This window comes from Antedon mediterranea, chromosome 3 (assembly GCF_964355755.1).
Source record: "Antedon mediterranea chromosome 3, ecAntMedi1.1, whole genome shotgun sequence".
Taxonomy (NCBI): domain Eukaryota; kingdom Metazoa; phylum Echinodermata; class Crinoidea; order Comatulida; family Antedonidae; genus Antedon; species Antedon mediterranea.
This window is the reverse complement of record NC_092672.1, coordinates 8,649,200-8,663,752: the sequence shown is the minus strand read 5'-3', so window position 1 is coordinate 8,663,752 and position 14,553 is coordinate 8,649,200. Positions and strand designations below refer to the sequence as shown.

At 29.4% G+C, this 14,553-nt stretch overlaps 2 protein-coding genes across 7 annotated transcripts in view; both read left to right on the top strand.

Moving 5' to 3' along the window:
- Positions 1-5,312, top strand: part of LOC140044775 (ubiquitin carboxyl-terminal hydrolase 32-like) — a 41,835-nt gene extending 36,523 nt beyond the window's left edge. For all 3 annotated transcript variants that reach the window (XM_072089433.1, XM_072089432.1, XM_072089431.1), the window contains exon 30: positions 434-5,312. In XM_072089433.1, coding sequence (XP_071945534.1) covers positions 434-601 — 168 coding nt within the window. In that variant the 3' untranslated portion in view covers positions 602-5,312. The remainder of the gene's footprint in view (positions 1-433) is intronic.
- A 3,789-nt stretch (positions 5,313-9,101) lies between these two features.
- The window catches only part of LOC140044774 (uncharacterized), a 74,114-nt gene continuing 68,662 nt past the window's right edge, over positions 9,102-14,553 (top strand). For all 4 annotated transcript variants that reach the window (XM_072089425.1, XM_072089427.1, XM_072089428.1 and 1 more), the window contains exons 1-2: positions 9,102-9,167; positions 13,089-13,698. In XM_072089425.1, the coding sequence (XP_071945526.1) occupies positions 13,140-13,698 (559 nt within the window). In that variant the 5' untranslated portion in view covers positions 9,102-9,167; positions 13,089-13,139. The remainder of the gene's footprint in view (positions 9,168-13,088; positions 13,699-14,553) is intronic.

Sequence of the window (14,553 nt, the reverse complement as noted above, 5' to 3'; positions counted from 1 at the left end):
GACATGATGATGTCATATTACTACTATATTGGGCATATGACTACCATATTTGGGTATATCACTACCATGTTTGGGTTGTTTTGTCAAACTTTGATAGTGTAGACAAACTTTATATATAAAATGATGGTATGGTTGTCACCCATCTCCGTTTTTCGAAAGTATTCTGTAAATTCTAAAATCCATTTCTACTGGTGTGAAAACATTGATACTCTTGACTGCACATTACATCATACAGGAGATATAATGGCTTTTGGTCACTGCCCGCATGACCTATTCTGACTGAAAACTATACCGGCATGATAATAGAATTTTCCTTGTATATTTCTTGCAACAGTTCTATGAGAAAATGACTTAAGAGCATACTGCCCATTATTCCAAGTTGTTCTGGGACTCAACTGTATTATTAAAATTTGTGTTACCTTTTATGATTCAGGAGGTCAAAGGTGACATTGACACAGACCATGCATACCTGTTGTTTTACGAAAGAAAGGATCTTCCATATCGCTGTTTTATCCCAGACATATCCGGCAAAACCCCAGATCGTAGTCCAATTGACGACGAGATAGAAGCCGACTACAAGAAGTTTTGCGTAATTCAATGACTAGTGGAACGTGGTAAGTTGGCTGGTTATGTCGGAGCAGGGTTCTTTCGACTGTGGATGTTGATGAAGCATAAGACATCACTAACCTAGTGGATGGTTTTACAGAAGTGGACATGCAATAATATAGCGTATATAGACATGGCTATGTACAATAGAAAGGTGTATTTTAGGATCATTTTTCAGAATTATCATTTATGATTACATTATCATATCAATATACTGTTGAACCTTAGGACTACTTTGTCTTTTAATGTACTTTCTTAATGGTCAGAGAAACAACAGGTGAACATTTATCATATAATGGCCTGTATCTTATGCACTTGTCAATTGCATGACCCACTATACGACCCCCGGGAGAGGTGCGTCATTTGTCATATGTGCGTCATACTTTTGAATACCATGACACACCCGTGCGTCAAAAAGGTGACTTACCTTTAGGTGACCATGACGCACCCATTTTGACGCACTGTGGCCATGTTGTTTATGATATGGTGGGTGGTAAAGTGACGGACATTGACACACCTTGTTCATTGATGTGACGTACCATCTAGGTTTTTTGACGCACCCCTGCGTCAGTAATTATTTGTAAATGACGCACCTCTCCCGTGGGTCGTATAGTGGGTCATACAATTGACAAGTGCATTACCACCAACAAATGCTTGCTTTGAAGAAATCGTAAATACTTAGTAAAATTTGTTTGTCAAAAGAATTGCAACTAGAAATATTAAAATTTTAGCTACAAATATATACCATGAATATATGGAACAAATTGCAAGATGAAAAAAAAAACAATTTCTGACATTTTTAGAGAAGTTTTCTATTTTAACAATTAAAAACAACTGATTATAACAATTAAACTATAATAAGATTATTTTTTATAATAAAAATCTTTTTTCCAAGAACTTTCAGTAGCCCTGATGAAAGATTGTAATATTTTAGCATCTCTCGGTTTAATACTCATTCTTTTGTTTCATCTTCTAAGGATGATATAATAATTATTTAATAAATTTATTGTAAAGAGAAAGGATCACCTTGTGAAGGGTACTAGCCTATAATAAAACATACAAGATGTATTAGGTTTTTTAGACAATATCTGGGTGAAACCACTTTGTTAATGTAATATATATTATAGTAAATAAATAATTATATATATATATTTGATTGAGATCTCATACGAGGTATGACATGAATTTAAGTATTGATAAAAAAAAATATGATGGCCAAGTCACATAAATATAAAACCAATGTTACTAAGGACCAATTGTACAGAAGATGGGATTTTATGCAAAGACATGAAGAAATTATATGAAAAAGGATAAAATGAATGAAAAAAAATTTAAAAAATCATTGATAAAGTATGGAAGGCTACCTATAAGACAGGTTAGTTAATCCAATGTCAGATTGTATACAATTCATTTATTGCAAATAATTGAATAATTTAAGAAGCTTTTGATACCAGAAATATGGTACAATATTAAAAAAGGAATGTGTTTTATTTTTTAAGTTCATGTTTTTTCCTTTCTTATTCCTTTAATTTTTTTATCAATAAATATTCATATCATTAATTTTATGATTTCATTCCATTCCACTTAATTTCATGTATTTTGAAGATATGTTATTTTTAAATTTCTATTGATGCTCACAAACTTTCATATAATAACAAATCCATATCGGAAGTTTGGCTTTGACCATAATTAATGCATTAATTCTTTATATGGTCAAAATCAATTTCAATAACAATATACAAGAACAAAATTACAAGCAAAATACACTAGAAATTAGATTTAAAAAGATGTAAAAACACATTCAAAGCAGATAACAAGATATAAAATATTACTAAATACTGTAAAATAGTATTTAGTTTATAAACAACATTCTTATATAAAATGTTTTTAAAAAAAACAGGTAAACAATTTGCATATTAATTTTTACCAGGATAGCCCCAAAACAGGTGTGTTTCAGTTGGGCTTCTAAATTTAAACAACAGAATAAAAATAACTTTCCATGAGGTTTTGTTGTATCAATACGAATAATAATTAAATTAATTTATGCATACTGCCGAGTTATTAGATTTTTTGCCAAATCTTTGTAACCCTTAAAATCATTTTAGTTGCCAACATCAGCTGCGATACAATGCTATAACATTGATATAGTTATATCTGGTATTAAATAACTCTTTATAATAATAATGTTTAATAGATTATACCTTGACATATCATAAAACAGAGTTTTTAAATATAATATTTAAGTGATCTTATTTTGATATCAAAACTATCTGTTGAAATTGAACTGAAATGCCGTACTTTCATTTAAAATGTATTTTTTTATAAGGCGAAATCTACTTAAATACACTTAGTCTCAGAACTCGTAAATAATAAAAACAGTTTATGTACTTTGTTTTGTTACTAAGTGATGCTATTTTACTGTTTATTGTTTTGTTTATTGTTTATATAAATAATATTGTTTGCAAGGAACAAACAGATAGGCTACCGTATCATACTTGTCATAATCAAGCTGCCCCACCTCTTCTGCCAAATTACAGTATATTCTAATGATATTCATTTTTAGAACTATTTTGGTAACAACCTTTATTATTATTCATAAATTTCTCAGATTTTCTGTTTCCACCTTTTTCAACGATACTTATAAATATTAATTTGTAAAAGATAGGTTTGAAATTAATTGAATATTTAGAGCCAAAGTTATAAGCATATGATCATAATATAATGATGTCATTTGTATATTTGATTGTAAGTTTTTAAAAGGCAATTGTGTTATTATGTTGAATTTATTTTATTTTTTTTATTTTGTTTTCCTTTTTAAAAGAAACTCGGATAGAAGAGAGAATGTTATATATTGAAATATGAACCAGTTATGCTAGAATGGTTATACACAGTGTTTATATGAAAAATGAATGTAGTATATTATATTCTGTGTATTTTAGGTTTTTTTTATGTTAGCATTTTGTGCAATTACAGATGTATAATTTTGTTTATAATTTTCCAACTATGCATTTAAATGTGTTAACTTAATTTTAAATATGTTTTATTGATTATGTACGATTATATGTAAAAAGTGATATTAAAAACTAAAGCCAATTTTGTTGTTCAGCTCCTCTACGATGGGGCCATTTGTGTACTATCATAATATTCTCCAATATGTCTATAATACTGTCTGCGTTTTGACGTCTTCCATACAATGTTTTAGTTACAGTTTCATTTTGTTTACATTTAATTTTTAAGTATGGGGTTATGTTTTTATAACATATAGATATGTTGTAATTGATAGCACAGTGGTTGACCGTAGCCTTATTCATTTTATTGTCGCAGTACACACTTTCTTTCTTTCCTAGGAGCATTGCCTATAGGTCATTTTTTATACATAGGCCATTGGCCCGAATACATCAATATAAATCTAAACAATAAAATAAAACAAACACATAATCATCATTCACATTTTGACTATTATCAGTAACATCATTATTTAAATCGTTTTCAAAAGCAATAATTTAAACATGAATTTAATACACTAATAGAATTATACATAAATTTGCATATTACCTGCTTTCAACCACCTGCCTCCTGTTGATTAATCTGTTTAGTGTCTGTATATAAATTGTTACACCTCTTACTGTACAGTGTGTCTCCATATAGCCTGTGTGTTACTGCTGTAAAATTCAGTGTAGTACCCTAAACCTAAATGGCTCAAATACATACTGGAGAATTCTCCTCTGGGACACCTCTATTAAGGGGATACTTTGTTGGGTCCAAAAGTCTTCTTTTAATAGGGGTTTTACTCTATCCTATATTATTCTGTATTTTGTACACATAATGACAAAACAATTGTTATATTATTTTATATCAGGAACTTGCCTGGTTATATCATTTTTTTATCTTTTTACTACTATAAAAAAAAATGAAAAATTGCAATTAGAATTGTCTTTGGTATCGTGACCAAGCATCTTTACTTGGAAAGAGGCATGTGTCGGTAAGTAATGAAACATATAACTGTATAAATACTATTGCAATTTATTTTAATGTGACTTGTTAATAGATAAGATGTGTACAAAGTTGAGCAGAAGAATTAGATATTACCTGCACATTCAACAGACGTTAATTGCACATCTTGTTTAAACGTGCATACTACTTATGACATCACTGATAGAATATCACTGACATTCTCTGTGCTTAAGTTTGTGTGTATTTTACAAACAAGTATTGTTATAGGACTTGATTAATGCAATTATTAACAATGTTTGTTTATATTAAAAGCTGTGAAAATTGTTTTCTACCGAACTATGAATATGTTTAGAAGTATAATTTATCCTATAATGAAATAAACAATTAATACTTTAATTATAACATCACTGGCTCTGTGTGTGTGTTTTTGCACTCTGCTGCTTTAGCCAGCTACCTCCCAAGAGGACTACTCATTCAGAAGCTGAAAGCAAGCAGCAGTTAAACTTCTAGAGCCTGACATTTTTGTTTTTTTTGTAAACTACGACAGGTCATGCTAAAAATTACAAATCCTAAAGCACATATGGGAGAAGAGAGTCTATGACAAAATTTGCTGATAATACAGTATTATATAGATGCATGTAGATAGAACCTAGGCCATTATTATAATAATTCACTGTCAAATAATCAAAACATTATTTCTGGTATATACAATGAGTCCCATTTGACTGTCAATCTAGACTGATATTAAAATACTGTTATTTGCTGTAAGATAATCATTGAATTATCAAAAGAGTCCATATAGTACTAATAGTAAAGTTTTTGTTTGTAATAGGATTACTAGTGTCTAGGCTTGATGAAGTGACCCTAGACTTGACCTTAGCAATAAAATCAACTAAAGTGACAGAAATTGAGTCTGTTTCATATCAAAGTATGAATTCTTCTTGTATTTTACTTCAAATACAAAAGTTATTCACTTCTGTAACAAAAAAATAATATTTATTCACATATAAAAAGATAAAAGAAACGTTTAATTATAACAATTTATAAGTATTTTTTGCTTGAAATTACATTTTATTTAGGTAAATAATTGTTTGGTTAATTAATGTGAATAACTATTATGTTATAATTAGTTTTAATTCTAATTATGTGACAATAAAATGACACATTCAAAATCAAATTTGAAATAAAAAATATTTTTCAGGGGGAGGTTGGTAGAAAAAATTATTAAAAAATTATTTATTCCTTATTTCATTACTAGGCCTATGTACATTATATTACATATAGCCATTTGTAAGATTAATGTTCAATTTAAAAAGTTATAAAAAGACTAAACCTATGAATGTGTTCGTTTAATGATTAGCATGGCTATTGCAAGACTTTATCCATGATTAATGCATATTCGGCGTTCCATTTATATATTTTTCCGCTCGAGTTCAGTTCCGCTCGATGTACGTACACGCTCGAGTATATAAACAAAACAAATTGTGATTCACACCACCTGTGAAAACAATGCATTGTTGTCATAAATTAATGCTGTAAGTTGTTGCTATTTAGTAATTTTGATCAATATTAATTTAGCGAACAAAATAAGTATTATTTATTACTCATATATGTATCAATTAAAAAATTATCTGCCTTTTGGGAAGAATATAACGATAGCCTGAAAAAGAGGAGGCAAGGTAGTGAGGGAGGAGCAAGACTTGCATCTGACAGCTGATGACGACTGCCTGACGCGTGGACTGAATCATCAACAAGTGTCTGTCAAATAGGGACAGCAGGCCTAAGGCCTAAGCTAGCCTCTACTATTTACTACAGTGCTTGCACTAGCCTACCTATCCAACTATCTATTCTATGGTTCACCTATAATAGTTGAACGATGATTATAGAAGAAGACTACAGATTTCGCCAGTGTAGCATAGCAAAAAGCTATACAAAACAACCTTTTTGCTACAAATTTCTAAAATTGTGTAGGCCTGCCAGATTGCCTAGGGCCCTAGGCCTAGGCTAGCTAGCATAAAATACAATACAAAACTATGTTTCTCGACTAAAAAATCAGTTTGATTGCTAAACAAAATTTTAAAATGAAATTTCCCCCTGCCGGCCTATATGTCTAGGTTATGCTTAATTTATTTTAGGCCCCTAATGTAATTAATAATGTTTATCTAAAAAGGCCAGGTTGGCCTCTACTAGGCCAGCCTATTAGGCTATTTACTACTATAGCCTAGGCCTAGCTAACTATTCTATGATAAGGTAGGCCAGCAGGCCTATTCTACACTGTGTATTTATTTCTTTCTCATCCTCAGAATCTACCGCATAAATAACTAAAAGTGTTAAGAGTGTTCTTAATTCCATGCATTTACTGTTTTTAAAGAGTTTTGTTGTACCATTTTAAAATCAATATTTTTTATGTTTTGTTTCAATTTGAATATTTGAACAATTTTGTTTGATACTTGATTTCATTAATGTTTATACACAGTACTTAAAATTGTATTGTTTGTAACTATTCAAAGCATCCTTCATTATAGATTTTAATTTAATGATGCATTGTTTACTACTGACCTGATTCATCAAAATATTATATATTATATTATTATATTAAATAAACTTTATGTATGACTAGACTATACTGTCAGAGCCATATAAAGAGTTACGACATTGAAGATTAGAAGCCATGTTTGTGTCAAAGAATTCACACGCTGAGGGCGCGCGTCTATTTTGTGTAGCATTTTCCTGTAGTTCATGCATTATTTTTAGATTTTTTTGTCTATGAAATAACGCTTATATTCTGTTTTTATTTTAGTAATTAATTTTATTAATGGTATTAATTTTGTAACATATATATTGTGTCTATAATAACAAAAGAATAAATGCTAGGGCCTACATGCAAGTTAGGATACATCAGAGCATGAACCAATACAAATTCACCCCTCTTTTTATACAGTATAATATGCTCTCCGTGTGTTTTTGATACAAACTTTCCGAGACTCGTTCATCATTTCATTTGTAATAATATAAAAATAATATATCCACGACACTTTATTATTTTATTTAGTCATCAAAGCATGCATTATGAATTGAAAATATTACATAATTGTTATTAATATGACGTAGTTATAGGATGTTTCGTTCCAAAATCAATCAATCAAACTTTATAATGTACTAGCGCACGCGCACGCAATATTCTTTGCCGCAAGTACTTCTGTACGCTGTGCACATCAATATTTCACCGTAAAATGTGCAAAATTACATTTTTTTAAATATAAGGAAAAGTTTAAAGTATTTTCTTGCTTCTACAGTATACTTTACATGAATTAACGGACACAAGTTTGACACAAATTAATCTGCATATCACGCGACTATAATCCAATGTCGTAACTCTTTATATATATGGCTCTGTATACTGTAACTGTAAAGTGCCCCCTCAATCTGTTATTTAGAAAGTATCATAGCATAGCTTAATCAAATTGGATATATCACTGTATCAAGTTTAGGAAACATGTAAAGTAACAGAGATTGTTATCATTTGATCATCACTATATATAATTAGCCAAATTAAGTTTATTGCTGTCATGCTAGTATAAATTAGAGGCTGTAGGTTAAAGTTAAATTGACCATGATTCAGGCGATTAGTTAGTTAAAACATTCTATAGATATAGCGTACCATAGACTACCGTAGCCCCATTAAAATTTGTACCGGTTTATGCCAACAGTAATCCCAAAATAGATTTGAAGTTCATTATGGGTGGGTTTATGTCCGGTGTATGGTGACAACACACTGTATACAACTCCTGTATTACACCGGGTACAAGTTTGAAGTTTTATTTATTTTTATTGGCTGTCTTGACCGCTTGAAAAAAAATTATAAATCGTTGAACACAGGATCTGAGTTTTAGAATAATTGTACATAATAATATAAATTGTTAACTATACAGTAACAAAATGTTGCTTTTGTTGGAGCAGTCGCTCTAGTAAAGTACATGGGCATAGGATTATGCAAACTTTAGTCACATTTCTGGGTCCGAAATTTTCATAATGGTGCCGCACCAACGCCTTGAGCACTTTGTGGATGTGCGCTCTATAAATCTAATATTATTATTATTAATATTATTAACAACCCATTGGGTCAAAGATTTTAAAATAAAAGAAAAATAGGACACAAACTACTTTAGAATTTATACTTATTTTTAAATATTGTTTATTAACAATAAAATTAACAACAACTTTTAGAATTAACAGTTTAATTTGAATGATTAGATTATTACAATCTAACATCTGTATTGAATTGTTATAACATCTGTATACAAATGACATCACCTGGATATGCAAATCAACCTTTAAAAAATATGGAATACTACAGTATTATACATGGCAGTTACTAAGGAAATGACTAACTTTAGATTTTCAATTTCAGTCCTGTGTTATCAATATAACTTGTCAGACATAGCAAGTTTTACAGGGTCTTCTGACAAGCTGGGGCCTATCATAGATCAGGCACTGTCATTGCATACGTACCGTGGGCTACGTAAATGCATCGGTATACTCAATTGACTATCTCTTCTCTGCTGTTTGTTATTCATCATTTTACTATTTAGGGATTCTATACAAAGGTAGGTTAGTTTGATATTGTTAATTAATTTTTATAGTACCTGTGTGCATGCATTATGAAATGCTTACTCTGTTTTGAACATTTGGTATTGCTTAATTATATTGTACAAGTTAATTACCAAAATTACAATTTTGAATGAGAATTGGGTTTTAGCATAGATGTTTGCATTGTACTCATTCAATATAATCTTTAAAAATTGAACAATCATTTTAATTGTAAAATATAATAAGTTTATATGATAAATTATTAAAGTTAATTCTCGAAATTTACTTTAACCCGAAAAATTGCAACTTACTTGTTTTTTTTATTAAAGTAATTTAATAATTAAAGAATAAGTTTTAAAAAGTATTTGTTGAAGACAACATAATTCATTTTGCTGTATTCTTTTAATATTTGTTTTATCACATTTTAACTTTTCTTGTATTAATTGTTTCTAATCTGTACATTGAAAATGGGACACCATACTGTAATGAGTTAGTCATTCATTAAATGAACGTCTTTTAATTAATTACTGACAGTAACCTTTCAATTAAGGCAACCCTCTATTTTGCTCATGACTCATGCAAGATAACCCAGATCCATCCTCTCCAACGCTTTTTCTTGTTTTTTTTTAGTCTGGTTTCTTTATGTACTGTAGTCATGTTGTTTCTTGCTATGCTGAATTAAACTCTACAGTAGTACTCAATCAAACTGACATGGCTGTAATCCCTATTAAGTTTTTTAAATGCTATAACTTATAAGTATAAGTCGAAATAAAAAAAAGTTCTTAAAAAGTCTGGAAGTGGATACTTTCATTTCCTTTTTGCTAGGCTAGTTTATTTCCCATGTATACACCTACCATATTTGAGTGTGTTGTGTAGATAAAAGACAAATGAATCTTCTTGGGGTTATGAGCTTCTAAAGCTTGTACGACTACTGATCGTGAGATCGAGGTTCGAATCCAACTCTCGCCGCATTGCTTGTATCCTTAGACAAGATACTTTACTTACGTTTGCCTCTCTCCACCCAGGTGTATAAATGGGAACCCGGTTAGATCAAGACACAACTTTGCGCTGATTACTAGCTGCATTATGGGAGTATGTGTTTGATAAAAAAAAAATGACTGGGGTAATAATGAAAAAATAATAAATAAGTTGTTAATGTTTTTAATTAACAACAATAGGCACTATATAAATCCAGGATGATTTTATTATTATATACAGTGCTTCTAATTACTTTTATAACACAGTTTTTTAATGGAATTCTGTCTAAGCTATAAATTCAGACTTCTTCCGTATCATCCCAAGATTCATCTCCCCAATTCTTCTAGTGGGGATTGGATTTTAAGGCCTAAAAATACTAATAAAGAATTTAAATTTAATTTTCCAATGAATATCCACACACTGTACAATTTTGGTTTAAATCTCAATAATCTTATTAATTAACTGTATTTTGTTTACAATGTTTACTCAATTACAGTCGGCAACTTTCAATTTTATTACCTACAGTATTCTTAATTTCACCTTGTCATACCTGTCCCATAGGTTTACTAACATCCCGGAAATTTCTTTTTTCTTATCCGAAAGTATAAATGTAAATTCTTAAAATCTGTTGATTGGATTTGGTAATTAAACCAAAATTCTTTCCATAGCTTTGTAGACTATACATATACTTAATAATAATATTGTATTTATTTATTTATTTTCAGTGTTTTGCTACTAAAGGAATTTGATTTGATTTTTCTTTAATTATTTTCGTTATAATTATAACAAAATCTAGATTGAGAATCAACGGAAAATACAAAATTCCTTCATTTTGGCAAACAAAGAAATACCAAAAATGTTACAATAATGATAGAAATTTAAATACTGAGTTCAACTTTAATAAGCGTAAGTTCGTCTAATTTAGATATTTTAGTACATTAGTATTGGTAAAGTACATTGAAAAATGAAAAGTATTTATTTGAAAGAAATTAGTTTTAATAAATTTATTTTAGAGTAAAGAATTTAAATGCACACTTTTTTTATTTTAATTTGAAGGTCCAGGATTTATTGTAAATGTATCCACCAATTTAGAGCCATTATCTTGTAATGGAGTACCTACAAGTATACATGTTATTTAAACTATAGGTGATATTGTACTGGACAGAATACAAATTGTTCCCTGTCTGCTATTAAAACCAGTTTCACCAAGGGACAAGTTTTGTTACACTTGGGTTTAATATCTGATTTTAAACTAATACACTTGTATCAGTTTTGAATTATTTTCATAAACAATTTATTATCTTGATGTAATTGGTCTCAAATAGAGTAGATTCTTTTCCCTAGTGTAGTTGAACATGAATACTTGAGTATGCGAATAAGTTTGATTTGTATCAATGTCTCTTGGACATTTAAAAGCATGTCTGTAGAATACAGATGGATTTCCCTTTGATATTTATCTTAAGATGTACATACAAAAAAATATAAAATCTACTCGCTCTTTACTATAGAAATGAAATTAAAGTACTGTTGTGTATTGATGCTACATTGAAAAATGAAAAGTACAGTATATTCAATTAAAAGAAATTAATTTTAATCAATTTAATTTAAAGAACTTAAATGCACAAAGTTTTGCTTATATTCAAACCTTTTTTTTTGTTTTGTTTCGTTTCATTGAATTCAACCTGCATCAAATACTTAACATACAATGTACTTTGAATGAAAGATGCTTAGCAAGAACAGCGTATACAGTAAGCAAAATTTAACTGCTGTGGTAAAAAAAAATTAAACTAAAGTACCCATTGCATTAACAGTAATATAAATACTGATACAAATAAATTAAATAAAGTGTTATTAAATTACAATATCTTCATTTACTACAGTATATAACCCTGTTTACATACATCGCCTACAGTAGCAAAACTTCAGAGTTTACACACACACACACACAGTGCGTCCACACTCTATGATTATGATTATTATTATGATTCTTTGATTTTAGAGTTTACATAATTATATTGCATCCACACAGTGTGTGTCAACTTTTGCTAGTCAATGTGAAACGGTTATTTTTCTTTATGAAATGTTATATCCACTTTAGAGTACTTATTATTTCATAATCTGTATTGTGGTTTACTTTATTTGTAACAAAACATTACCCTATAGTTTGCTTGGTGTAAGTAATTTGTCTTATTTGATGTATTTTCCTGTCATTGTCATATTTTTATTGTCATTGTTCTTTTTATACGTATAAGGGTAGCCATAAAAATGAGCATTGTTCTTTTGGTTTTTCCCCTAATTTTTGCATTATTTTAACTATTTCCTTATTAAATAATCTTGTGCAAATTGGAAAATAAGGGCAGTGTTCATTTAGATCATGTTTTTTTAAACAATGCTACAGTACATGATTCATTATAAACATAGAGTATCAATCATTGTGAGAAAGGAAATTTGATTTGAAATAAATGTATGGCATTGAGAAAAATATGATTAATTTCTATTTATTTCAGTGCCAATATATTTTTTATCTTTATCCTTTAATTTAATATTACAGCAAGTACAGTACGTGTTGATTGCAGGAATATATGGATTTGTTATTTTTATTTAGATAAATTTCGTAATTTTTTATAATAAATAACTTTGAATTTAGTATTGTAATTCTTTTTACTTGAATCTGTATTAATATTCACCAAAAACTATGCATTTTAATATATTACACGTTTTGTTGCAATTTGCCTGTAGGTATCTGAAAATTCAAAGTGTAATTTTTTGTTAAACTGATGTATTTTGTGTAATATTGTAGTTGTTATTGTTAAAAATTGTTAACAGTTATTGTATTAAATGCTGGTCAAATTAAATGAAACAATGTTCAGAATTAGACCTCGCTTCTGGTTATTCATTGGTAACCAAAAATAATATTTGCAATATATATTATATAATATTTTTTTTTTTTTAAATTCCAGATTTAACTGAAAAATGTCAATTTTGAAATAAGAACTAATGTGAATGGAAATATGTTTGGTCGCAAACGAAAAGAAAAGAAAAAGTCAGCCCCGGCACCACCTCCCCGATCAACCGCTACAAAGCTGACAGAGGGAGAGAAAGCAAAAGATGAAAAAGCCGAAAAGCTAAGTACACGACAAAGCAGTGTAACGTCTACCACAAGCAATGATTCAGTTGGAAAATCCAAGAAACGATCTGCACCCCCTCCCCCAAGTAATCCAACAATAGTCCATAATATAACCCCAGAAGAAGTGTCAAAAAAAGTTGAAAATGTCAACATACGACGGAAGTCTACCGAGGACTTGGACAAAAAATCAGCTGGTGTAAATTTATCAAGTTTTAAAAAACCAGACCCAATTGAAAATACTGTTACAGAACAGATTAAAAATGAAAATGAAGAAAGAACTACTAATAATGAAACAATAAATGGATATTTGAATCATAATGGAAATGGTGGAACAGATAGCAAGGAACGCTTTTTACAAATTCCAGTTGAATCATGGGAAGAGGAAGAAGTTCTCCAGTGGTTAAGTTCACGCAAAATGCAGTACTATTATGACCTCTTCTCAGGTATGTTGCTGTAAAAAATTGTTCAGAATGTTTGTTATAATAGAACCAATAAAGACTAAAAGCCCATCTTCAGGACAAAATTTGCCGATAGTATTAAAACATAATACGCATGATAGAAATATATAGTACCGTAATAGTGATTTATACAAATATTGAATGTTAAAGGTGTATTGTCCCCCAAAAACATGAAAATTGAAGATTAATTAAATCGGATTTTGAATAGGTTATTTTGTAGTTTTAAAAGTTAATCCCTTCCGTAAAGAAATAGAAAAAAAAATAATGTTTTCTCTATAAAATGACAAAATAAAGAGTCAACTTCAACCAAAAACCCATTGCTGGCAGCCTATTTGACTATTTTTTGCTTTAAATTACAGTTTTTTCAGGTAAATCATTTTTTTTAAAGTGGGTAACTATTATTATGTGACATCAAAATGGCATATAAAAAAAAAAGAGGGACAATACATCATTATATTTTCATTAAAAAAACGTAGAAATATAAAAAAGAAATTTATTTATCAAGAAAGCAGTGAATGTGGAATAAAACACACTTCACTACCTCAAGATGCCTGCTTTCAATATAGGAACCATTTTTATTCTAATCTTAAATCTATGGCATATAATACTCAGAGTACAATATGTTACAACATATACAGTATGCACAAATACCCAATTCTCCCACAAAGAGCAATATGTTGTAATTTATTAATGAACGTGATCCTAATGAAACCCAGACTATCAAACATTCAATTCAATCCCAAAGCATCAAATGTTGAAACAATGCCAACATCACTTATAATTTTATACTTGTCAACGGCTCTGTCCCAAATGTTCCACCCCTCACACATGCTAATCAAA